The following is a 27,405-nucleotide window of genomic DNA, read 5'->3' on the forward strand; positions in this document are numbered from 1 at the left end:
CTTTTCTGTGGAATAAGTGAAGCTCCCTGACCACATTCGCTCTCCCCCCCCCCACCCCACCCCCCGTGCCCTTCTAAGTTCAAACTACTGTATTGATTATGGCGCCTACTGTCGCCCATGCAGAAGGTCAGGCAGAAGAAGCTGATGGTGTGGAAACCGGGAAGAGTGTGCGTTTATGTGTGCGTTGACGTCATACATCTAGGTGTGCACTGTCCTCACTGCTGTGTTTGTTACGTTAGTGTTCCATTAGTGCACTGAGCAAATTCTACTTTCTCTCAGGATCATGGCAGGTGTCAAGTGGAGTAACAGCTGGGGATGAATGAAGAATTAAAAGCAGCTGATTCCCCAAGACATCATCCTGAAACTCTTTCCCACTGAGGTTGACCCTCTGGGGCCTCCACAACCCAATGCCTCACATCCTGTTGCATCCACTTGCAGCTGCTGGGCCCTGACCCCACATCTCCCGCCAACACTGCCCACCTGAAGGTTTCTCTTGAGACGTTAGCGTTACTACAAGATAGCTAAGGGGCAAGAGGGATTAATCTGTGAGCGACAGCAAGCATGTTTACTGAGCATCTACTGCACAGCGGGACACAAATGCATCCTTAGGGCCCTCTGCAGCTCACACAGCGGTCACTTTCTGGTCACCTTGTACTCCCTCAGCTTGCCATTCTCACTTCATCTTTACCTCAGCCGTGCAGCCGGGTCTGTCACCTTCTCGCTCTGCAGATGAGGAGACTCAGTCTTCACTAGCAAAACCATTTGCCAGTGCTCGCACAGGGCTTGGCTGCGATGTGGCTGAACCCTGAACGCTTCGGAAACTGCAAGCCATCCCACTTCTAGAAGCAGAACTGGTATACACAGACCCAATACCCCGATCCACGGACGCTTGGTGTGGGTCTGTTAGCACAACAGGCATGCCCATGGAACCACTGTAACTGAGAATGGATGGCCACAGGCTGTTTGCCGTCCACGAAACCCCCCAGACTGCATTTAATCATGTTTAAATCACAACCTGCTTTTGCTTCTGTTAAAGCAAAATGGTTCCCTGCTAACTGCTTCTTGACAAGTACTCGGCGCACGTTGGTCATTCTCACAAAAGCACAAGAAGCCATGCAGCTCCCACGTTCTGCCCAGCTGAGGAAAGAACAGGGCTTAAGCGTCACCTCTGTCCTCTCTCTGTGGTGATACCACAGATGGCATGGAAGATGCCACAGGAGTTATCAAGTGTAGCTACCTTTCACATCCCATTGACAGACTCATGACAGAAACAAAGCAGGGACTATTTCTTTTGACTTATGGTTTGCTGAGGGCTAAGAGGCCGCTTGGCTGCATGCATTTGAATAGAACACATGAAATCAGAAATCTGTGTCTGAGCAAAGCCGTTCACCTAGTGGCCAGCCAGGAAGCAGAGAGACGGGAATGGTGGCTCTAAGCTAGCTTTTCCTACCTCTCTTCCCTGCTCTCCGTCCACTCATTCCATGGGCTCTGACTAGCCACATTTATGGAGAGTCTTCCCCACTCAGTTAATACTCTCTGGAAATACCTCATAGACTCTACCCATGCAGATGTGCCTCTCTAGTCTCCTGTGTGATTCTAAATCTAACCACCACACCTTTCAAAACTGTAGGGGCATATGACATTCATAGCGTGCCTTTCCTGCAGATCGATCTGTCTCGTCAATGTCCCCACCCCTTTGTGTCTTCTTCACTGAGGTTAACAGTGGTTCTGACTAGGGCTGCAGGGCAGGGGCATTTGAGAGCGTTGAGTTGTGATTCTATGGCTGTACCCCAGCGGCTGATCATTCGGTGTGAGGCGGCCTAGAGATAAGCAGTGAAAGTGCTTCTGCTTGTCTATTTATCTTTGTCCTTGTTGGGTAACGTGAAGAATTTAATGACCAGGCCATAAGGGTCTGAACTGAATCACAAATTAGGGTACTTCACTCTGAGTTTATAGAAGCCAGGTACACTGTGTGCGTAGGTGTTCAAAGAGTTACAAATCTAAATTCTTCCTCACCTGGTGTTGTGGATTCTCCTACTGAAAGCTGGTCTAGGGTCCTCTTTCAAAACTTGTATTCTGGAACCCCTGGGGGAATTTCAAATCCCAGCTGAGCTGCTGCGTGACTCTGGGTGGGGGGTTGACTTAACTTTACCGCACTTCAGTTTCCCTAGCACTCCTGTAGGAGGTTAAAAAGACTAAATGAGGGCTGGAGAGATGGCTCAGCGGTTAAGAGCGCCCGACTGCTCTTCCAGAGGTCATGAGTTCAATTCCCAGCAACCACATGGTGGCTCACAACCATCTGTAAAGAGATCTGATGCCCTCTTCTGGTGTATCTGAAGACAGCTACAGTGTACTTCTATATAATAAATAAATAAATCTTTAAAAAAAAAAAGACTAAATGAGTTCAGTGTATAGAGGGCAGGGTATCACATTAGCTTGGACATTAACTACTACTACTGTTATTTACTAAGTCCTATAATTTACACCCCTTATCACACATGTCCCATTGAATAGATACAAAAACAAAATTTGTTGCTAGGAATCTGGTGTTGGGTAAGCCTGTTGGAGTTGAGCCTAGAACTGTGCTATAGACTATTTCTGTGCTGTCCCTATTAAAGAAGGAGCCGTGGCCATTTCAGAATGCCTAAAAGAAATGGCATCCACCACTCTATACATCTCATAAGTAGGAAAACTTTGAACACTGATGGTGTAGATGATGAAATCTCACTTGGCCCATCATATACTTAAATACACAGACTCCAGTAGTTCCAGTTAGACAATGGTCTAAAGGAATTTCACCTAACACACAACGTATAAAGCGCAGAAACTGCTGGTAAAGAAGCTACTGTGCTTCATTTCTGAATCTTGCAAATACTCGTCCATTTCCGGAGCCCTCCAAAGAAAACCTTTATCAAGAAGGGATAGTCTTTGCTTTGTTTTCTTGGCTTTGCCAGAAGACAGAGAAGCTTCTAGAAGGTATTTCTTCTAAAAACAACACTAGAGTCTCAAAAAACAAAACCAAATAAATACACAAAAACCTCTCTGGTGCTAGCATTACCACAGATCTATAACAATCACTGATCAATATCATGTTTGAAATCTCATCAACAAGACATTTGGCTGAGTGCCCTGGTGGTGTTACAGACTTCCTAAAGGGGATCAGAAGACATTATTCTGCTAAACTCTAGATTCCTCAGTGTTGCCTCAATCTCATAGTCTTAGTCCATTTTGTGCTGATCTAACAGAATAGCTAAGACAGGGTAATTTATAAAGAGCCAACACTCACGTCTTACAGTTCCAGAGAATGAGAATGAGGGCTGTACCAGGCAAGGACTTTTTTTTGCTGTAGAAGACATCACAAGACAAAGGCAAGAGGTCAAACTTACAGATTCACTCCCACCTTTTCATGATGATGGCGTTACTCCACTCATGGGGGAGGGGGGTGTGTGCTCATGAGCTAAAATCCTGCCATGGGCCCCACTATTCCACACTATTGACACTAGGGATCATGCTTCCAATACAGACTTATGGGTGACACAATCAGACCCTTAGATTTTCACACTAGGATCTTGACTTCACAGCACCTTTCCAATTGCAAAAGGAAAAACAGTGCAAGTTATCCAATGATTGACAGTGGATCATGAATTCATGTTGGTCATTTGTTTTAACAAACATGCTATGCGGCTAACTCTAACTGTAGTTATGGTTGTAGTGTTACTATTGTTATTTACTAACGCCTATAATTTACATCCCTTATCACAATGTTCCATTGAATAAAGACAACAATAAAATGTGTTGCTAAGAATCTGATGTTGGCTAAACCTGCTGTGTGTGTAGGAGGTTACTGGAGAGAATCTAGAAAGAAGGGAATGATTACAGTAAAGACAGAACCTTTTCCTAAAGAGCACAGAAAAGACCGCAAATCTCCTTTGAAACTGTTGAAGAAGGATGCATAACGTAATAACATTAGTGGCTAGAAAATCGGGGGAGAGTGAAAAAACAGGTTAATGGGGGAAGCAAAAATATATTTATATTTATATTTATATTTATATTTATACGTGGAAATAAAAGTAAGCAGACTATGTCTTTCTATGTGACAAGATATAAAGGAGTAAAGTGATGGTTGGTGGGAAGCATTTAAGTCAATCAGAGATGACTGATCCAGCAAAACTTTGTCACCACAGGAGCAGCCCTTCTTTTTAAAAACTCAGGGCAACGGCACTTACAATAAACAAGAAATGGGTATTAGTCTGACACATCACATGACTGGCACGGAGAAAACTGAAGTCGGCTATTAATCAGAAACAGAAAGGTTAAAGAAATGTCCCACATATGTCCACTCCCTAAGTCACTGATTGATTATTAGGTATCCTGGCAAACAAAACTATCACAGTGCACGAGATTCATCCACTTGTTTGGTTTTTTTTTTTTCTGGCTTTGGGGATTGAATTATACATTAGTATGTATTTATTCCTGTTAGGACTGTTTACAAAAATAAAATTGGGGGAGGGGGTATGAGAATGTGGGAGGAGAGAAATTAGGAAGGAGACTCAGAGTGTATTCAGTGAGCAGAGCTCTTCTCAATGTGTCCATAGGTGGAGGGAGGGGTCTCTGAAGGAGGAGGCTCAGAACGGAGCCTTGATTCTCCATCAGGACAGCCAGGGCACAATGCCCTTGATGAGTTCTAGTGAGTCGAAAATTGAGATAGGGCAGGGTAAGGGTGGGGTTTGGGTCAGCAGATTAGCATATGTGCAATTACATGGAAATGTTATAAAGTTATTGCCATAGTCCAATATTAACCTGCCAAGTCACAGGGTATGTACAGTGGACACAAATACTCTCTTTTCTATTGTACCCTGCTAGGGTGAGTTCTAGCTTTCCTGACAAGCCAAGACTGTAGCCTCTTGGTTTTTCTAAGAAAGCCATGCGGTGTCAAACAATGAATCCCAAGATTAGTAAGAAAAAAAACATTTAAATAAGGGCCAGATGGGGTGGTAGAGCAGAGGGAACTATGGGAGAAAATTCCCATTAAGCATACTAAGTCCAATCCAGAAAAACTAATTTATAAATCTTTCAAATCTGATGAAGTCTTGAAAATGTTCTGACTGACAAGGGATAACAATTGGAAGCTAATTGTATAATCCTCGTTTATTTGAAATGTCGCTGGCAGTCATTATTTATTGTTCCGCTGTTATTGATTTATTTTAGTAATTATAGGAAGCTTCACACACTCATTATTCCCATTCTCCAGTACTATTTTTACCCAGTTTAAGTTTCTCAAATGGTAACCTAACACAAAATCCAAAAGCAGAAATGGATTGCTTTGTAGGAACAGAGAGCCTCTGTGTCGCCTTTTTTAAGGACCAACTTCATAGGCTGTCACCTAGAGACAGCCTATTGGGCAGGCAGGGAGGGAGGTTTGACTAGTACAGACAACTAGCCAAACTTGATGTCAGCTACACAACCACCAATTTTAGAATAACCAAATGATGCATGGAACGTACTGATAGTTAAAATTATTACTATCTTTTAGCTACATTTAAACTAGAAGTCCTATGTGTTTTTACTTGCTAAATGTAGCAACTGAAAACAAGAGCATCCTAGTTAACGAGTGGGAAGTAAGGAAAAGAAAGTCAATAAAAAGACTGAACTTTGAAGCCAGAGACGCACGCTCTCATTAATCCGCGTCCACCTCAGCAACATACCTCGGAACTGTAAACCCCATCAATTATCCAGACCATTGGGGAGTGGGAAGGTCCTACGAACTAGTCATGTTCTCAATTAAACCAGCTCTACCCCCCCCCCATGGACTACATTACAGAAGTAATCGTTTTTAAAAGGCAGGTAACAAACAAGTCTGGGTGGTTGACCTTTGATATAAAAGTGAGAGCTCTCAGCAGATCACTTCCTCGGGACTCTCCAAATTCTATTACTTATGAAGAGAAATTGCTGGCAAGATTGAGGCAGATATGACAAGTTAGGTCCTGCTTCCCTTGAGTGGATTTTCTTCACTGTGTGTAATATGACAAATCCCTCTATTCTAGAGAATTCTGACATACTAAAGCTTTTCTAAAGGCTTTCATTGAGCAAACACATAGCATTATCTAGAATTTCAGGAGAAATTGTCATTATCTGACAACCTTCTAATTCTCAACCCACAAACACAATCAGTTTCCTGGGCTTTGGGGTAATAGATGTTTCTAAAACAAAGTGCACTGTACAATGTGATGATGATGGTTGGGGACTCCCAAAAGATTAAAAGCTCTTTATAATTATGCTTCATCTAAAACCCATTGTTTTCTGATAAAAATGGCATGGATTATATCCTGTCATTTCAACAATAACATTTTTATCTTAAATTACTTTTTGGATCTCTCTTTTTTTCTCTCATGAGTGTATGTGTGTGTGTGTGTGTGTGTGTGTGTGTGTGTGTGTGTGTGTGTGTGTGTATGTGTGTGTGTGTTTGTGTATGAACACTGCATACACAGGTGCCCATAGCTGGCAGACATGGCAGACGGCCAGGACCAAGAGTAGCCGGCAGTTGTGAGCTACCCAACATGAGTGCTGCGAACTGAATTCAGGTCCTCAGCAAGAGCAATACATACACTCTGAACTGCCGAGCCATCTGGAGGGATGGCTTATCTTGAATCTTTAATTGCGTGTAATCACTTAAGCTAGGCAAAGATCCAAGAATTAGAAGAAGGGGGAAAATGATGAAATTAAAGGTTTCAAAGGGGCTTTCAGACCACACGAGAGGAAAAAATCATATTATCAACATTTCAATATGTACACCGCAGTCCACCTGCATGCCTGCTACACCATGCACAGAAGAAAACCTCTAAGAAGATCGGTATTTTTACTACTAAGAACAATAACAAGAACGCGCTGTTCCCTTAAATGTCTTGGTAATTTGGGTCACCTCTGATCCAAACACTCTCAACAAGCATCACCTTCTGATGGAAAGAGAAGCCCGAGGATGACACATTCATCAACCGACATCCACGAAAGCAAACAAAAATTGTTTTTGAAATTTCAAGATTAGGTCTTTTCATGACAGAAGCAATTTTTTTTTCCAAAAAATTTCACGTCTCTTCAGACAGTTTCCATTTGATGCCTGAACTCACCCTGCTCTGAGTACATGCGCACACAACCAAGTGTTGGTTGTTTACATAGAGTATGAGATGTGCAAATGCTTCCCGCCGCCTGTAAAAGGGCTTTAGCATGCATTAGCACAGAGGCAGGAGAGCGTCATGATGATCTGCAAAACATGGTCAGGCCCAGTAGCGCAGTTTCTACATATGCACTGCGAAGGGGGGACAGACACTGTACACTGCAGGACACGGCTCTCACAATGCCTCCTCCCGGAGAAAGTCCAGGGCTGGACCATGTCGGCAACTTCCGACCTGTGGGTCCTGGATAAACAGCACAAAGAACTTTGGAGAAATGGCAATGGCTCCAAAGCAGAAGTACGCTTGTCTTGAGGGTCTCACGGGGCCCCTCCCACCCGTCTTCTTCCATTTCTTAATTTTACAAACAGGTTAGCCCACACAATCAGCTCTGGCAGAACACCAAAATCCTGGTAGTGGACCATCGATTGACCAGCACCATAAAGAAAAGAGCTGCAAATGAGAAACCATGTGCTTGGTATAAAACTCATTTCATGCTTTTAAAAGCACACAGTGGCTTCTAGCGAGATAGTGGCCCTGGGACTTGTGGAGACAGATTGGTGCACACAAATGGTTTGCTCCTGGTGTGACTGCTTAGCCAAGCTTTACATAGGCTGGCAAGGGACAGGCTTCCCGAGCCTTTGAAGGAGCATATACTCATCTATAACTTTAAAGCTGGAAACCATAAACAGCAGCCTCAAGTACATTCAGCAAGAAAAGCACACTCACATGTATGCTCAAAGCCCGCGTGCCATGTTAGCCTCCAATCAACAGGAACAGATTTCTCTGTGCTCCTAACACACCCGATGCCAATGCATAATAAGTGTAATGCTATCTGAACACAACACAGCATGCATGCCCCCTTGCTTATACAGAAACAGCTCTGGTCACATAAACTTACAGTACAGCAGAACCCAAGCAATAGGATCTCCAGCAGGAGGCTGACTCTGATCCTGCCCTTATCATACTGGCTTTCTGGTACCCCAGACTCGAAATGCTATATCACACCTTCCTGAGCATGACTGTCCGGTCATTTAACTTTCCCAGGTGAGCAACGGGGAAAGTTACATTTTAAATGATAAAATATGCTACATTAAAATATCATATCTAGTCAATGCATGCTCCATAAAGAAATACTGTTCCTTCTCCCCTCTCGGTCAGCATACCGTCACTAGAACCCAATTATGGCAGGCTGTCCACTGCATGACAGGTCGTAACTTTTAATTATTAATAATGTCAAGCTTAACAAGGTGTCATCTCCAGTATGCAAGCCGTGGCTCTCACTTTCTCAGCTACCTTGTAAACATGATTTGTCTCCTCCTACATATTTTTCATGTCAAAGATTCTGCAGAACGGATCTGGTTTATAGCCCCCCCCCTTTTTTAATACACCTGAAATGCATAATAACACTGCTAATTGCCTACTTTTGGTAATGATAGCAAATCGCGTGCCTCTGACTTGTTCTGAATGTTTAAAATGCAGAGGAAGTCACCTGCTGGTAAGATGTCTTCAGCACACAGCTAGTACAGGAGGAAAAAAAAGAATGCTTATCACACCCATTTAGAGAGTTACTTCTCAATAAAATTAAAGGCTGCTCTATTTGCTCTTCAATTTTCCCCTTCAGAAGTGCCAGCCCGACATAGTAATCACCAGCGATGACTCCACAGGATTCAAAACAACGGTTTAAAAGAATCCGTCACAGGCATCCCAGACCCCAGCACCCAAGTTTTTAGGATAAAGATGCTTACCTCTGCTGGGAAGTCCACTCCACATTCTGCCAGGGATTTCAGCAGCCTCACGAGCAACCAAGTTAGATAAACAAAACTTCCAGGATGCGGCCAGTGTGATGTACAGTGCTACCGGGACTTGGATCCAGCCTGATTATCCGTGACAGCCCCACACTACATCAGTGACGCTCAGAACCTTCCCGGGGCTGGCTTATTTCGCTCTCATTGAAAATCCTTTACACGCTGGCAGCATTTTAGGGAAGGACGAACACGCTCTGAGTCATTTGTTAAGAAAGCAGAGCAGTTTCAATCTGGATCTCTACGCGTGCAGAAACCAGCAGCACTGTCAACGTATGAGTCGGAGGTGGATGTGTGCCGAGAAACAGGCAACCTCAGCCTTCATTATCAATGCATGAAATCAGCCACTGTGATCAAATTCAGGCAAACCACCAAAAGGGTGTAATTATGGAAGGCTCCGCAGATTTAGCGACAAACCTTGCAGAATGAAGAATCGTCTTTCAAAATTGTGTGAATGTTTAAAAATAGCTCCGGCTTTTCAACAATAAGCAGGGTACAGAGAAGAAATCACTAGTCTCTCGCCAAAGCGCCAGGCACTAAGGCTGCAAAAATCTAAATAGCTGTAGCTTCCCAGGACTTCTTCATTCACAACTGAAGTCACCAGAGCCTGTGACAGCTACAATGAAGGTTTTCCATATATTTGACAATGTCTATTAAGAAGCAGGTTAAATATCCTTTAACTCTTAAGTGTCCTCAGTGAATTAAGGTGACAAGGGAAACGTGCATAACTGTGCTACCCCCAGAACAAGCTGCTATCGGTGTAACTCTGAGATAAGTTCTCAGACAGCGAAAATGTAAATTTATTCTGTGTGACAAAAAGAATGACCATGTAAAAGACAGTCTATCTGTAAAGTCGAAACTTCACTCATAGTAAAAGAAAAAAGCATATAGGTTCATTATACCTACATATCCCACTTCTAGCCAGCCAACCCCCAGATTTAAATATTTACCTTCTTAGACTGTTCTTCCTCTCTTGTTACTAACAAATATGATGCAGGAGCCGGCTGATGTGCTCTTTACAAGGAATAAGGTAACAGTAATTTGGTAGCAAAACACATGATGGCTTTGATGTGAGCGTGCAAAGTGAGAAGCAAAGCAGGACACAAAACATCCGTCATCAGTCACCGAGATAACCCCGAAGCAATTCCTAACGGGCTGCGTTCACAAAGAACACACTTAAGGCTCTGTTCCAGTTTCTAAGCCAGGTTTTAGGTTCTCACTGAGTCTGTAAGGGTGGGGCAGATCAGGATGCTTGCAGGAAAGCCATCTTTGACTTGAGAATCTGGGAAGGACTCGATTGGCGCTAGCAATGCGACTGTGACTGTGACCAGGAGGCTTTTAACAGTGTGCACGATCTCAAACACCTGTGCAAAACTGAGCACTAGGTGTAACATTCATTTGCACGGCAGCATTCTGGAGCGACACCCAACGAGGCACTCCCACTGGGGTTCTTCACTCTGTCTCCAGATGCAGGGCTGACTCCTTCCATACTGACACTTAGACTCTCTTTATGGAGACAGCATGCAGGCATGTATGAGTAGACATATACCCAGCATATGTATGAATGCACACACCCAGGCACTATTACCTTTTGCAATTATTTCTGCCTCTTAAATTCCATTTATTTGGTGAAGGCCCTAGGCCAACAGTTGAATGTATCATGAGACCATGACACTAACCATCACAGATTTCCCAACTACTCAATAACCTTGAATTAATTTCTTTCTTTCTTTCTCCTCCTCCCTTTCTTCCCTACCCTTTTCTCCCCCCAGATACTGACACAAGTGTCATCTTGTGAAATACTAGCGAAAGGCTGTGCCTGAATATCCTTCCGTTATTACTACAAACAAAAAACCCTATCAATAAGGTAATAGTTAAAATTATGGAACTGGAGAGACAGCTCAAAAGGTTCACAGCACATGCTACTGCTACAGAGGACCTGGCTTCCTCTCTTAGCATCCGTGTGGTGGCTCACAGCCTCCCATAACTCCACTTGCAAGATGCCCTCTTCTGGATTCCAGGGGCACCAAACATGCACACGGTGTTCATACACACACACAAAGATATTCAAACATACACATAAAATAAAGATCAAGGAATCAAAAATGTTGGTATGCATTTGATTAGTTTCTTATAAGACATTTACTTTGCGATGCATTCCAGATACCAATATTCTTGGATTTCTGGAAGGTGGCCCTCCATTTATACCATCAATGACTGCCATGACATATCCTGCAAGATCTGGAGCAATAACCCTAATCAGGCACACTAACATTTCTGTAGCAAAATATGCATATTCATATAAGACAGAGTAAGTAAACATTACAATTAACCTCAGATCGGTTCAGGCCAATTTTCCCATCAGTGTGAATTATGAAACTCCCTGGTTTTTGGAACTTCTCAGGTTGCAAGAATTACACAGTAAAGGCTTCCTGCTTACAAGATTGGGCCTGGAACACGGTACCAGAGCAGGACTTGTCTTGCATAAGTAGGGAGGGCAGTGGTCCTTTAGCAGAACAGGCACAAAAGGGAGGATCCTAGGAAGTCTGAGGTACAAAGCAGAGCAAAAAGGTGGCAGTAATACAGTGTGACAAAACTAGGCCGTGGGGACCTCAGGCAAGAAGAAGCGATCCAGGATTACTGAACAATCGAAAACCCCACCCATAACATCACCCCCCACTGGTTACTTGGTATAAGGTTGAGGGGTGTGTGCGTGAGCGTGTGTGTTTGTGTGCAGGGTGTGGGAAGGTCAAAGTGGGTCACTGAGGGTTCTCTATTACTTCCGACCTTGCTGCCTTGAGAGGAGGCCTCCCGCTGGGGTGGAAACGCATGCCCTGGGTCAGGCTGGCTGGACAGGGAACTCTCAGCATTTATCTGTGTCTACCCAGCGCTGGGGTCATAGGCAAGGGCATCCATGCCCAGCATTTTAGCTGGGATTAGCTCCTTCTGCTTGGAGATCAAGCACTCTTACCTGCCGAGCCATCTCTCCAGCCCAACCACACTAAAGTCAAGAAGAAATGGTAAAAGGAAGAATGTATTTCCAGTATGAGTATAAACATTGGGTTTTATGCCTTTCTGACTCTTTTCTTAGTGTAATCTTACACAAATCATCTGTAATCACTTCACATGGGATACTGTTAAAATTTCTACCTTATTTGGGTCTACTAGGGTAGGCCTTGTAGCACTGATTTGGTCTACTATGAGTAGACCTCCCAAACAGTGTACTTTAAAATTTTTTTATGTGAATTGTTTTTTTTTTCCTGCATGTGTAGCTAGACACCATGTGTGTGCCTTGTGCTCAAGGAAACCACAAGAGGGTGTTGGATCCCTTGGAACTGGAGTGACAGATTGCTGTGAGTCACCATGTGAGTGCTGGAATTAAACCTGGGTCCTCTGGAAGAGCAGCCAGTGCTCTTAAACCACTGAGCCGTCTCCTTGAATACTGTATGCTCAAAGGTAAGCCTGGTTCAGACCTTTAGCACAGCAAAGTTCGAATTTTACCTAAGGCTTTGATCCTACAGAATACCAGCCACTCTCTTAGAACATTTCCTCATCACCTTTTGGGAAGTAGGCTCGTTCTGGTGGATAATCACAGACAGGGGGAGCGTGAATAGAAGTCCTCAGGTTTCGGGGCTCTAATCTTAAACCCTGGCACAGGACTGTAGAGTCATTTTATCTGGGAAGGAGAAAAACCACATTTTTCTGGTGTTTTGTGTTTCATGTGTACATAAATCCACATTCTCTCTTTAGCTACCAAAGTAATATTTTGATGGTTTGATAAGGTTATTTTAACTTGCAAAAGTAACCGGTTTTCCTGGATGATGTAAAAACGCAGAATAAAAAGGTAACATCCTCACCAAAAGGTCATAATCTCCTGACATATACTTCTAAAGCATGCTCGGACAGGAATAGGTGAACTTCTGGCTTCGATAGGACAACAGCCTATGGCCTAACAATGCAGGCTCATAAGAGAGTGACCTCTGGAAATAAAGTGGGTCAACACACCATGAATGCTGTTATATACTCGGCCCATAAAAAATGCTCCTCCAGACTGTTCATCTGCTGAGAACTGATGTACTTCCCAGTTGGCCTGAGAACCAGAAAAGACAAAGGCTAATACCAACACCACAGCCAGCTGTAATGTGCCACTGACTGTAACGGCCGACTGAGGCCGCCTCCTTCCATTGATGCTGTGAAGGTATAAAAGTAGAACATCGGTGTGAAAAGAGTCAAGTCAGCCGGGGTGACAATACGTGTGTCCCATGGCAGAGTGAACACATTAATTTTACATCGCCATCGAGCCAGCTACTCAAAGCCTTTCTTCCTAGATCATTTTAAAAAGCGATAACACTCCTTTTCTTCAAGGAAGCATCGGGGCTTTAAAAATACCTTTGATGATTCAAAACACTCACCAGCAAATGCCTGCTCGGATGGCCCGGGACTTGATGTTCACACAGAGAAGTGTTGCTATTTATTTTTCAAAATTTAAAAGCTGATACTTGATGCTAGGCAGCCCTTATCTTTTAGGAAATAAAATATACATGAGAGTTCATAGCCCAAAGCACCCTACGCTTAACTGAAATAGAAGGCCAACCGGTCCTTTTAATTCTTTTAAACCTTTTTACTTGCCGTCCTGTGTGTATTCCTGTGCAGACTCCTGTAGTTACATAATTAGCACCCTTGTTTACCATTTTAACCACCTGTACGAATGTGGTGCTGTTTTACGATGACCTCACATCTACCTCACCAGTAAATCTGGGACATCTTCCAAACTGGAGAAGGCTCTCTCAAAGGTGAAGCTTGGAGAAACGGGAGTGACACCTTCAGCCTGCATCCTATTTCCAAAGGACTGTCACTCATAAGGGCCTCAAGCCCGGGAATCTCTTCAGTAGGAATCTCAATTACATATGCCTGGGAAGACAGATAGGAGCCACCAACAGCATCCTTGCTTGGATCTACTCAGGATTTTGTAAAATACTTCAAAATTAAACAGTCACCAGTACAGGGGAGACAAGGCTCAGAAAACATACAACATTCCCAGTGGTGTATGTCACCCTTTGAGTTCATATCAGCGAGAGACAGTTCCTGGTTCTCTCATTAGGATCTAGGAAAAATGGTAAGAGACTAAGAGACGCCCGTGTCTATTCTCAAAGGTCCAAGTGTGGGGGGCCTTTTCCCTCTAAAGTCCATTATGTCATGAAAACTCATAGGCCCTGCTCAAAACCAAGGCTGCATGATCATTATTATAAGAAAAACGTCTTTTTAGGGGCCTGGGGTCAGTACAATGTAACTAGTTCAGCTACCTGCCTCACGCTAAAATGAAACTGATGGCTTCTTCAATTATTTGTCATGTTTTCACCGTGGTTCTAATGAGCCAAAACTCTAACCAGGGCCAGAGAGGGCTCAGCAGTCAGTAACACTGGCTGTTCTTCCAGAGGACCAGGTTCCGTTTCCAGCACCACATATGGCTGTGGACTGTCTGTAACTTTAGTTCGGGGGATCTGACACCCTCTTCTGACCTCCATGGGCACTAGGCACACATTAGGGTTAGGGTCACACTCATACACATAAAATAAAATAATAAATGGAAAAACAACAACAAAAAACAAAACAAAACAAAACAAAAAACCCTAAAACAATAACAACAAAAAGCCCACAAACAGTACATGGTACAGAACATACCTGAAAAAGTCAGCACTAGGGAGTTGGCAACAGGAAGATTGAAAGCTAGAGGCTGTCCTGGGCCTGAGACTCTTGTCAAGATACTTTTAAAAAAGGAAGGTATGGGGAGGGAAGAAGGTAAAAAGCTATTGGAGTCCCACGTGAGTGCATTCTATTAGCCCTGTCAATCGAGCACACAAACCTAGACATTTTCAATCTCCCTGTAATATTTCTCCATAAGAGAGGTGATGACAGAACAGCCATCTTTATCCTCCCAAACTGGAGAACTAACTAGCTTTCCTTTTACTTCCCCCAGCAACACACAAAAGACTCCCCTGTAGATTTCCTAGTGTGTACAAAAATGCTAAGAGAGTCTGCAAACACGTCTCTGCCTCTGCTGCATAGCCACACACAACATGCTCATCGTATTGCGTGGTTCTTCCCTTTCCAAACTCATTAGCAGCGGAAGTTCCACCCACATGAGGGAGTAAGACAACTCCCTCGCTTTCCACAGGCTCTGGGCGCCATCGTGTGGTAACTCTGTGTCAGTGCAGCTTCAGCTTTAAACTTCAGACTTCAGGTTTACATTTAATGTCTGGGACAATGCACTTAAGGATAAAGTTAGTATCTTGAGTATGCATGAGACGCAAGAGGAGAGACGGAGATCCGTGTGTTCAACGTCCCGTGCATATTTTACTGGCCATAGTATCCAATACAGTGTCTCACCCCCACAAGGTGTTTAATAGCACGTTAAAAAACATAGAATAGGAATAGAATAGGAATAAAATATGGGAACAGTTTGAAAGAAAAGAAAACATGTAAGAACCCTTAGGGTAAGTGAACCACATACTCTTCATTCATTCTTCAGTTGAAGGACCTCTGAGTTGTTTTAAATTTCTGGCTATGACGAAGAAAGCTGCTATGAACATAATGCAGCACGTAACTTTGCGTGATGGTGGGACATCTTTTAGATAGATGTCCAGGAATAGTATGGCTGGGCCTTGAGGCAGACCTATTCCCAGTTTTCTGAGAAACTGTCAAATTGGTTTGCAGAGTGGTTGTACGCGTGTGCACTCCCATCAGCAGTGGCGGAGAGCTCCCCTGCTCCACAACCTCACCAGCATGTGCTGTCTCTTCAGTTGTTTTGATCTTAAGCCATTCTGATGTAAGAATAAAGGTGTAAGGTGTAAGGTAGAATCTCAGTCATTCTGATTTGCATTTCTCTGATGAATGAAGACACTGAATATTTCCTTAAGTGCATCTCGGCCACTCTAAATTCCTCCGTTGAGCTCTGTACCCCATTTTGTAATTGGGTGTTTTTGGATGCTGATGTCTAACTTGAGTTTTTTTATAAATTTTGGATATTAGGTTCTGTCAGATGTAGGGTTAGTGAAGATCTTTTCTGTAAGCTGCCATTTTGCCCTATTGGTGGTGTCCTAAACCCTGCAGAAGCTTTGCAGTTTAATCAGGTCCCATTTATTGATCCTGAAGTATGGGTGTTCTATTTAGGAAGTTGTGTCCTGTACCACTGAATCCAAGGCTACTCCCCACTTTCTGTTCTATTAGAGTTAGTGTATCTGGTTTTACACTGAGGTTTTTGACCAGTTTGGACTTGAGTTTTGTGCAGAGTGATAAATGTGGACCTATTTGCATTCTTCTACATGCAGACATCCAGTTACTTACGCTATGGAATACTACATAACCATTAAAAACAAGGAATTATGAATTTCTAGACAAATGGATGGAACTTGAAAATATCATCCTGAGTGAGGTAACCCAGACCCAAAAGAACAGGTATGGCGTGTACTGACTTCTAAGTGGATACAGAATAGCCCTGCTGTAATAAACAAACCCAAAGAAGCCAAAAACCAAAGAGGACCCAAGGGAGGATGGTTGAATATTTCTCAAAAGGAGAAAAAAAATAGGTATGGGAGGTCAATGGAAGGAGAGAACTCAGGATAAGGAGAGTTGGGGAGGGGAGTGGGGTGGCGGCTAGAAGATCATGTATAGGGAGAACAGGGGAGAGGGAGGGGAAATTGGCAGTGTGGGGGCCTCAGAGGGTCTTGCTGAGACTCCTAGCAGTGGAGGGTCAAGACCTGAAATGGCCACTTCCTGTATCCAGGCAGGACTCCCGGGGAAGGATAAGGAGAGCAGACCACCCACAAAGCCTTCACCCAAAATGTGTCCTGCCTACAAGCTGTGCAGGGACAAAGGTAGAGCAGAGACTGAGGGAAAGGCCAGTCAGCTCCCACCAAACCCCTCAGGCAGTGATTCTCCATGGCTGGTACAAACATTCCTTAAGGAGAGAGTGAACAATACTTAAAATGAGTGTTTGTCACTCTGCCTGGCAAGTATCACGCTTCCTGCTGCGGACTCAAAGGACAAGGTCATCAGAGTGAGAGGAATTAGTCACCGCCTGTGTGGGGTGTGTGTGTGTGTGTGTGTGTGTGTGTGTGTGTGTGTGTGTGTGTTGTCTGTCTGTATGTGTCTGTGTGTATGTGTATGTGTATCTGTGTTTGTGTGTGTTGTGTGTCTGACTGCATGTGTATCTGTATGTATGTGTATGTGTGTGTGTCTGTGTGCCTGCGTGTGTGTATCTGTGTGTGTGTTGTGTGTCTGTGTGTGTATCTGTATGTATGTATATGTGTGTGTATGTGTGTGTTGTGTGACTGTGTGTGTGTCTCTGTGTGTCTGTGTGTCTGCATGTGTGTATCTGTGTGTGTGTGTGTGTGTTGTGTGACTGTGTGTCTGTGTGTGTGTGGGGGGGGGGCTCTAGGAAACTGAAGTATCCTGCTGCTGATTCAAAGGACAAGGGCATCCATTGTCAGAGTGAGAGGCATTACTCGTGTGTGTGTGTGTGTGTGTGTGTGTGTGTGTGTGCGTGTGTGTATGCGCGCCCGCGTATGTGTGTGTATCTGTACAAAGGCAACCTTTAAACAACTTAAGCTGCCCCTGCTGCAGACACAAGCTACAAACTGAACATCATACCCGTTTTGTGACTTAGTTTCCATGGAAGACCCCGGTCTGGGCACTGACCATTAAAACAAGCTTTGAGATGCCTGCCCCGCCCAGCACGCGTCAGTAGATGGGAGGTGCATACACTCCAGTGAGGAAGTGCTCCACTGACGCTACCCAGTTCTTCCTGCTTGCAGCTCAGTTGCCCTTTCACACATTGATTTGAAGTTAAACCTCATGCTCTGGGTACAGATCATCCTTGACAGGGTACATCCAGGTTCTGCGGCACAGCGGCAGCTTGAACATCCTCTGGGAGGCTCTTACAATAACGAGATCTCTGGCTTCAGCTGAGAATTACTGAATTAGTAGCTCACAGCTGGGGCCCAGAAATACGCTTTCCAGTAAGAGGTTACGCGTTCACCCATTCACTCCCCAGCTGCTTTAAGGTTTAGTAAGTTCACATCCTTCTATCTGGAACAGTAAGATTCACGCTCTCTGAGAAACCACCATCCCCAAACCCGGCACGTTAACAAGGTGGCATCAATACAGAAAACACTCAATGCTGACCTCTGGTCAGCCCCACCAGTGCCTACAGTGGATACCACACAGATGCATAAGCCCTCTCTCCCCCGCCACTAAATAAATAAAATCAACTTGGTATATAAGAGCGAGCTATTTCTGGGCCCAGTATTTCTCATTAATCTGTGTGTTTATTTATCCATTGCAACCACGCTCTCTTGATTACTTAATCCTGGTAGATTCTTCACAGTTTCTCTTTGTCTATGTTGTTTTAGCTATTCTAGGATTTGTGCTTTTTGCACATGAATTTTAGAGTGCTCTGGTCTACATTTGATTCAAAACACTTGTGAAATTTTAGTAGGAAATTTTATAAACACACAAGATCAATTTAGGGACACTTGACATCTTAAATATGTTGAGTGTTCTAATCCATGAACATGGTATGTAGCTCCATCTGTTTATGTCTTTGAGTTCTTCCTTCAATGTTTTATAATTTTAAGCATATAGACGCTTTTTAAAAATATAGCTGAGTAGTTCATCTTACTGGGTATTAGCATTCATGTCCTGTTGCTTTTTATAATTTGGTTTCTATATTTTCATATTTGGTATATATCTATGTGACTTCTGTGCGTTGATTCTCACATAACCTTGCATATATCATTTCTTATAGGAATCACATATCATCTATAAAGAGAGACCGATGCTGTTATTTCCTCCTTTCTAATCTATGTGCTCCCTATCTATGTTTCTGTTTGATTTCAGAATCCAGTACTCTCAGGACTTGGTGATGAATTAGAACATTAAAGTGAAATCCTTTTTTTTTTTTTTTTGTTCTAGTCCCTAGAGGCTAAACGTTTGATCTTTCAGCATCAAGCTGCATGCATTCTGTGGATTATCTTTATTAAATTTAGATAATTATCCTTTATTCACTTTAATGACTCTTAGCATTATCAAATATTTCCGAGAACAATACATCAATTACTATAATCACATGAGCTCCCTTTAGTGTGCTGACATATTGAATAACTTGACTATTTTTAATATATTGAGCTAGCTTTATTTATATACTCCAAAGCTCTATGGTCAGAAATCTTTTTGTACGTTTCTGAATTAAAATTGTTTATATTTTTGAGAAAGTTTGATTCTAGGTGCATAAGTGATATTTTCTGATAACTCTTTTATATTGCTTTTGTCTGCTTCTGATATTAGTGTGATACTGGTCATAGAAAGTAAGTAATTAAGCGTTTCTTCCTGTATTTTCTGAAAGAGATTGTGTGAAAGTGATGTCAATCCCCCTTTAAATGCTCAGTAGGGTTCCTATGGGCTTCAAGACCAGCCTGTATACCCCAGCACGGGCATGAGAAAGCAGCAGTCCTTCCTAAGCGGTTATCAGGTAGGGCAGCATTAGGACCCCCCCTCTTTTCCCTTAGACCAGGAAGTGGTTACAAGCCATCAACATACCAGTAGAGCCACCAGGGCAGCAGGCCACACCGAGCTAACAACCTCAACCACTGCATGCTTGCTGAGGCCGGGAGCAGAGGTGTCCGGCCAGCTGGCTGCTTCTCAGTGCTCTTGAGGGAGCGTCAGCTTCAGGCTTAAGTTATGGTTAGCTATTTTCTCCTCCTCCAGTCAGTTATTTGCCAGTCCTACGCTGCCTGAGCAAGAAAGAGAAGCCTCCTCCCTCAAAAACCATGTTCTTTTCACGTCTGGGTCCTGTTGGTTCCACATTTTTTGAAGATGGACTCTAAATATGCCCTCAAGCTCCCCAAGCTGAAACTTAAGAAAATGGAGACCACTGTTTCATCATTACTAGAGCAATCAGGAAAAACAGAGGCACACGGAGTTGGGATGTGGTGCAGTGTGCTCCCAGGCATCTCGCAAAGGACCCTCAAGGACAAAGGGACTCATTGGGGGAGCCCGGCTGTGACTCAGAATCAGCTGAGGCAGCAGGCTCCAACTAAGGAGCGCACTGCCCCTTTGCCAAAGCTGGAGGAAGGTAGTCAGTCCCTACTCTATCCGAACCACGGTCCCGTCTCCACGGTTGACGGTAGACTGCTCTGTGGCAGTGGCTGTGCCTAGAGCTCTACTCTAAGCTCCTGTGGCCATGGAGCTAAATCTTCATTTAGATCGATGAGATTGATGCTTTATAAGTAGAACTCGATTGTCCTCGTCAGAGTCCTTCAGATGCAGTGAGAAGCTCTAGGGTTGACGCCGGGCCGAGAGAGCTGCCACCCAGTGGAAAACAGCAGCAGTGTGACAGATCAAAAGTGAGGAAAGCAAGTGGGAAAAAATGACCTGACGCCAGACTTGGTTCTCATTGAGTAGAGGCTCAAAATGGTAAAATCTGTGCCTGAGTCACCCACTGACTCCTGCATCCCGTGACAGAAACTTTCCGCTGTCATCAGGCTATGAAGCTGTCTCACTGTAAATTACTAAGGTAACTGTAGCCCCTTGACTGAGAGGTAATTCTCAAACCATTACTCAGTCTATTTGCTTTCTAACTGAGATGTCAATTTTCAGACTAACACTAACAGGGAAATAAATACAAGCATACACATGCTTCTGTGAACAATTACAATTAGCATTATAATAAAGGGAAATTTATTATAGAATTATGATAGACGTGGGAGGTAACTTTTCATATTGAAAACATGTATCTTATATCACGGTGTGATAAGCACCGACTGGGAGAATTAGTTTAATGAAGTTAAACTTATTTTACTAGGCCAAAAAAAAAAAAAGTGGTTACGCTCAGCCTTAAACAGGAACGTTATTTATCTGCGGTACACAGACATTTCCAACTGAGGTCAATGTGGATCGGGGGATAGCATACAAAACCAGCACACCGACAACTGACATCCCTACCTCGTCTCCTCTAATGGTGGAGCCGTGAGATGGGAGCCAACACTTGCCAGATGGATCTGGGCGCTCCTCTACCTCATTTAGGGGAGTCTTTTCTGGTCAAAGAACACCTTATCTTGAGTGGAAACCTTCTCTGGAGATAAACAGTAGAACGCGGTTCGTATTAGTTCTGCCAAATGAAGCCGCCGCTGGGCAGCAGTGTGGAAGAGAAGAAGCTGCCCAAGGACGAGAGGTAAGGGTTGAAATCGCAGTCCAGACACCAGAGCAGAGGGAAGCTCGAAAACTCGAAAGCTTCTGCGTCTGCTGGCTCATGACGAAGGGTGTGGCAGGAGAGTGGACCCAGGAACTAAGAGATGCTTGGCGGTCTGGGTGGGGCCTGGTCCATCTGTCAGCTCTACCACCACCCTGCGTGCTGGCGGCAGCGCTCTTAAAGGCTCGAGACAAACTACTGCTCTAGATTAGTGCTCGCTCACGGGACTGTGGAATGTTACACACACAGCCGTAGCTCTTTATATACCATCGAGTAGGACATCGCCCACTAGAAAGTAGATGAGGAAAACCTAATTGTGAGGAGGGAAAGAAATAATGGTTATCACGGACCGATTTTTAAACATGACTTCAAAAGCGCAGACAATATGGGCAAGCATTAAGTCCATGGTCCAATGTAAGTGTGTGTGTGTGTGTGTGTGTGTGTGTGTGTGTGTGTGTGTACAAGTGCTTTCCTAGATTTTTCTCTAGAGAAACAGTATACATTGAAGTGGGAGTTTTACGATGACCAATACTTTGCTCGAAACCCTCCATTCTCTGTAACAGAACCATTTTTCCATAAAAGTAGTGGTGCCACAGGGCCTGCCTCCTACCTGTGCTGGTGTTCGTGCCAGGGCCAGGGCCAGGCCCAGGACAAGGGCTGGCCAGCAGGGGCACTGAGCCCTGGGCGGGGGGTGGAGGCTGCCCATCGCTCAGCTGCTTGACCCGCTTCCGGTGGGATTTGCCGTCATAGTGGACCTGGGCCTGAGCAGCCGAGTTCAGCTGGATGTTGCACACGTCACAAAAGGAGAAGAGAATCTTCTTTTTCTCTTTACTGAACTGGTCCCCAGGCCTGTCATTCTTTAACCCCTTTTCTTCAAAGCCCCGTAGGAAGCTTGCCATATTCATAATTCCATCTTTACAGTGGTTGTCGGGGCTTAAGGAGTACTTAATAACTGAAAGAAAAAAATACAAGGACCTATAAATTTATATGCACTCTCATATCTTCCAGTGCAGGTGTAATTCGTTTTTAATGGTTGGTTTGAGCAGATATGATCCTCAAGGAATCTGAGATTTTTACACCTCCCCTTTTCTTATCATCTCTCCCTCCCTCTGTCCTGTTAGCTCCTGCCCATCTAGGAGATCTGAGCTAGCAGTGGTCTTTTCCAGGGAACCCATTCTGAACCCAGAGAAAGGACAGGGCCTGGTCGTGTGTAACACAGACCTATATGACTTCCTTCACAGAGTCCATCACACTGAATATTCCGTGACTCAGAAGCCATGTGTCTTGTGTCTGTTTCCCCCATTAAATATGATTTTTGAGGGGATAACACCTCTTCTCTGGGTATGGCTAAGCTCTATAACTGCACCTTTTACATAGCAGGCCTCTAAACATCTGTTCAAACCAGGAAGGAATATTTTGAAGACAAAATTGTTCCAAAGAACATGTGGAGACAAAAATGAACAGAAAATACACACACACACACACACACACACACACACACACACCATACTACACACATACCACACACTATACACATATCACACACACAGACATACCACACACACACACACACACACACACAAAACACACAGACATACCACACACACAGGCATACACGCATGCACACACGCGCACACACACACACACCACATACACAGACACACCACACACACACACACACACACACACACCACACACACAGACATACCCACACACACACAAAAACATACACACACAAAAATACACAGACATACCATATACACGCAGACATACACACATACACCGACATACCCCCCCCACACACAAATTACACACACACAATCAGAACCATGCCTGAATTAGGGTTGAGAGAGATTAAAAACACAGCATGGCCACAACTTACACTGAATTGTGTTCTAAAAGGCCCTTTACAAATTGGCTGACTGGAATTCGCACATACTTTCTTGTGGATGTAGTGAAACGAATTGTTTGTGTATTTCCAGGTTAGCCCATAAATATCAATTTAATCTTTGATAAGCTTGAAATGTAGAGCATCTGGAATACAAGAAAAATAGAATACATTATTAGAGTAAATCAATGCGTATGTTAAAGGAATAACCCAGAATCTGGCATAACTTTATATTTATACTCTGTTCTTTTCTTTCATTTGTTGGACAGATAACAGGATCATGAAGAAGAATAATCCTCCTGCGGGATTTTAAAGGAAAACTTTCAGTGCCTTGACACCCTGAGTTAATGAGCGTGACCTTGCCTTTTTCTTTGTTTATTGTTCAGTTCTACTTCAAATAGGTAAGTGCTCATTTCAGTTGATCTCAGGTTGCTGGCATTTTCACGCTACCCGTGTTTGATTATGTCATTGTTCTATTTCTTGGGCTGGGTGAGAAGACAGGGCTTTGCAGGCACAGTCACAAGCACCTGCAGTCCCACACTAGAGATGGAGGAAGGGGAAGTTCCAGTTTAAAACCAGCATGCGTTGTACACCAAAACTCATCTCAATAAAGACAAAATGAAGATAAAAACGAGGGTGAACAACTGGGCAGAAAGCACGTGAAACGTAGCATGCTCAGGGAAGAACAGGCTGAGGAGGATGGTGCCTGGCCAAGGAGCATGGAGAAGTCATATAAAAGAATAATCGGGACTAATCATGACTGGTGATAGATTGTTGTGTACGGGACAAACTCAGGAGGGTGCAATATTCTGTTGGTTTTGAGAGATTGCTTTATTCATTGGTTTGGGGCCTTCTGGAAAGGAAGGAGAAATGAAACACAAATTCACAAGTGGTTGTTCACAAGCTGAATAACGAAAATTCAGATAGGGTGTTACCGTAAAGACAGATGCTGATTCTGCATGCAATAGGCCAAATATATCTCTTAGATGTACACATATGTCTAGCAGTGAGGACAGTTCATGTCTTGCTTACATGATATATGAAATGCACTCAGCCCATATAATATCTTACCTGGTGCTACCATGTTAAGGGACTCTATAAAACTCTGCCTACTCCTTTCGGCTTAATCAGCATTCTTCCTTGGAATCTACACAAACAGGCTGGTGAGATGATGGCTCAGTGAGTAAAAACCCTTGGCGCCAAGCCTGCCGACCTGAGTTCAATTCCCAAGACCTACATCTTGGAGGGATGGGACTTATTCCCACTTCCGCACATGAACTACATATGGCATGCTCCCCCATAACTAAAACACCGGGGGAAAGTCCACACAAAGTATATGTAAACAACAACTAAGCAATCCCCATAGCTAAGATTGAAAACGAGAATTACTGTTAAAATGCAATTTGAATTACACATATATAAATAACTTTTGGTTTGGTTTGAAATCCAATATCTCGACGCACTTCAGAGTGTCAGTGCCATATGGAAGCTATGCTCAAACATCACTCTGCCTTCCCTCCGAATATTCAAACATTAAGAATTGGGGAATGGGCTGGGGATTTAACTCAGCGGTAGAGCGCTTACCTAGGAAGCGCAAGGCCCTGGGTTCGGTCCCCAGCTCCGAAAAAAAGAACCAAAAAAAAAAAAAAAAAAAAAAAAGAATTGGGGAATGAGATGAACTGATAGACAGTTCTTAAGCAGGTTAATCCAGGTTGCACCCTGGTGAGGACACTCATCACAGTAAAGCAAGAGAACCTGGGAACCTCACAAAGCTAGACCATCACCAGCCCTTACTGCATCGATAAATCCTGAGAGCAATTAAGAACCTTGAGTCACCTACGGGCTGCTCTGTTGGCCCTTTCTCCTGAAAATCTGACGCTTCCCAACCCCTCTGACCTTGCCCATGTTGTAAATGAACATGGTATTTCATAGAAGCAAGATATCTGGCATGTTATCCCCCTCTTTAAATCTAAATTCAAACAATGACCTTGTTTTGTGAATTATAAAAGCTAAGCCAGCTGCCTCTGCTTTTCTGGCTACTGTCATCTGTCCTAGAAACAAGGTATACTTTACATTGGTTTACATGTGCATGCCCTAAGTAAGGAATCAGGAGTCTGTAAAGTGTGTGACCCCTCCCAAGCTATTCTCCTAAGTGATTCTTCAACCCCACAGAACCACAGCCACCTGCCTCTTTGGCAAGGGTGTAATGCCTTAGGTGATGTTTGCCAACTCCTAGTTATCAGTCCAAGACCTGATTTCATTCATCAGCTCCTTTGGCTTCTCAGATGGGGAGAACAAAGCTGGTTCTCACTAACAGCCACTTGTGACCAAAGTATATTTAGTTACAGAGGTCTTGGGAAAAGGACCTAGAGGTGGCAAATATCTGAGTCTTGACATCCGCACTGGGTCCAAGATGACATCATACCAGGCTTACACCCTGTGTGAAGTGATAGCGTCTATAATGTCAACTTTCTGGCTAAGGGTAAGGTCAACTAACAGTGAGTCTAAGTGGAAGGCAAGAGAAAAATCTCACTTGTTATCTTAAATTTGTTTTTTTAATCAAACTATCCCAGATGACATGTTTTGTATGCATGGGACGGAGAGCCCTTCAGGGCTGCTGAATTTTTGAAAGCAGTGAGCAGCATGCTACTTTAGGTAGACCAGAAGGTGTCTCTGGGGGCAGGAGCAGAAGAAGCAAGTGAAGTGATCTGTGCTCTTTTTGTGTTACTTTGTGAGACGGCTCACACTTTTGCACCCATGAAAGAAGAGCATAGTCTGATATGAGTTAATGTGTGAGAGGGTGGCTCTGTGGGCTGCTACCTTTGGGAAAGTGAACCGAAGGGTCAAAACTAGATGATCAGTATGTATTGACATGAACAATTTTGAATGATCAAGAAGTGACTGAGTGCATAAACTTTTCTGAGGAGAACCTTATCTCTGGGACCGGTCCCATACGCACAGCTGTCCAGTGGTTTTACAATAACTTTAAAAGGGCTGGAGGCGGCTTCAGAGGTAAATGTCGAATTCTGTGAAACAGCATGACCATGTTCTGTGGGCAATGTTACAGTGATCTTTTGAGGAGCTGCTGCATATATTTCCCTCATTGCCACGCCCTAGTGAGTTGGCACCTTAAAGTCCTCTGGATGACCCCTTGCCAGGTTCTCTGCCCTACCTTTGCACTTCAAGATTCTGTATTCACAATTCTTTGTTAACAAATCCAGGATGGCACAGTGCCCTCAGGCAATCTCCTTGAATCTCAATGTAGGCTTATTATCTTTGTGTAATTTTGCTTTTTTTCCTCAGTAAATGCTTATTTACTGGACAGGCAGGAAGCTTGACCCTGGGAAGCAGTAGTGACAGGAATGGACAGTCTGACAGACAAGAAACAGGATGAAACAGGAAGGAAAAGAGTGGGCTAAGTTCTTTGGGGCCTAATTTTTCCTCCCTTACTAGATTTCGAGGACCCCAGGAGATTGAAAAAGATTCATATTTGTCTTTGTAACCTCGGCATCCATGATTCAAGTTAGTACAAAAGGCATTTCATTCTAGCAGAATAAGTTGATGTAATGTTGGACATGCACATTTAAGGTGTGTACACGGCACTCAACGGCGAACGTAAGAACCAAGTTCAAAAGCTTCAACTATTTCTGTTGTGGGCGGCCCAACTCTTGCAAGGTCACACTGTATCACTGACCACATAGCCTCATCCTTCCCTGTGGTTAGTCTAACAGGGAATTGAACAGTAAGTAAATGCCGTGGGGAGCGTTTGGGCAAACTTTGTGGATTTGAAAATGCACAGATGACAACGAACCCGCTGGGCTCTGACGCAGAGAGCGTTCACTTCCCTAGGATGCGAGTACGTAATACTAAGTTCACCTCCAAGGTGTGCATTTCAGGAAAGAAAAATTAGGAGGTTGATTAAATGTGTTGGTTTTGTTGTACTGTTCAGTATCTGATTCATAATAGGAGATAGATATTGGAGGCTATACTTGATTTAATCCAATTTCACATTCATCCAACACTGACTAACAATAATTAGCTGTTCTTGACCTGTGGTGATGGAAAAAAAAGTCTAAAATAAAAACTCGTGAGAAAAAAACAAAAAGAATTCAGAGCTGAGGGTGCGGTTCACAGAACGCCCTAGCATGTGCAAGGTTATAGGTTAAATGTCCCTGTGCACGGGTACAAAATAAGCAGAGGGGAGCCCTCATTAACTAGTCATTCTGCTGCTTCATTCCAGGGCTGGACTCCAGAGAGCGCCACGCACAGCTGTCCTCCGAGCACACTTCGTCCTCACTG

At 43.7% G+C, this 27,405-nt stretch overlaps 2 protein-coding genes across 11 annotated transcripts in view; both read right to left on the reverse strand.

Moving 5' to 3' along the window:
- Zfp385b (zinc finger protein 385B) overlaps window positions 1–27,405 on the reverse strand; it is a 372,515-nt gene that overhangs the window by 262,125 nt on the left and 82,985 nt on the right. For 4 of the 10 annotated variants that reach the window (NM_001433355.1, NM_001433354.1, XM_087651719.1 and 1 more), the window contains 2 exon segments: window positions 21,829–22,170; window positions 23,101–23,252. In NM_001433355.1, the coding sequence (NP_001420284.1) occupies window positions 21,829–22,123 (295 nt within the window). In that variant the 5' untranslated portion in view covers window positions 22,124–22,170; window positions 23,101–23,252. 10 annotated transcript variants of the gene reach the window in all.
- Window positions 23,163–27,405, reverse strand: part of LOC147995539 (uncharacterized) — an 88,239-nt gene continuing 83,996 nt past the window's right edge. Inside the window, exon 3 of the mRNA XM_087655033.1 lies at window positions 23,163–23,252. Within this exon, the coding sequence (XP_087511159.1) occupies window positions 23,221–23,252 (32 nt within the window). The 3' untranslated portion in view covers window positions 23,163–23,220. The remainder of the gene's footprint in view (window positions 23,253–27,405) is intronic.

Source organism: Rattus norvegicus, chromosome 3 (assembly GCF_021556685.1).
Source record: "Rattus norvegicus strain SHRSP/BbbUtx chromosome 3, alternate assembly SHRSP_T2T, whole genome shotgun sequence".
NCBI classification, from domain to species: domain Eukaryota; kingdom Metazoa; phylum Chordata; class Mammalia; order Rodentia; family Muridae; genus Rattus; species Rattus norvegicus.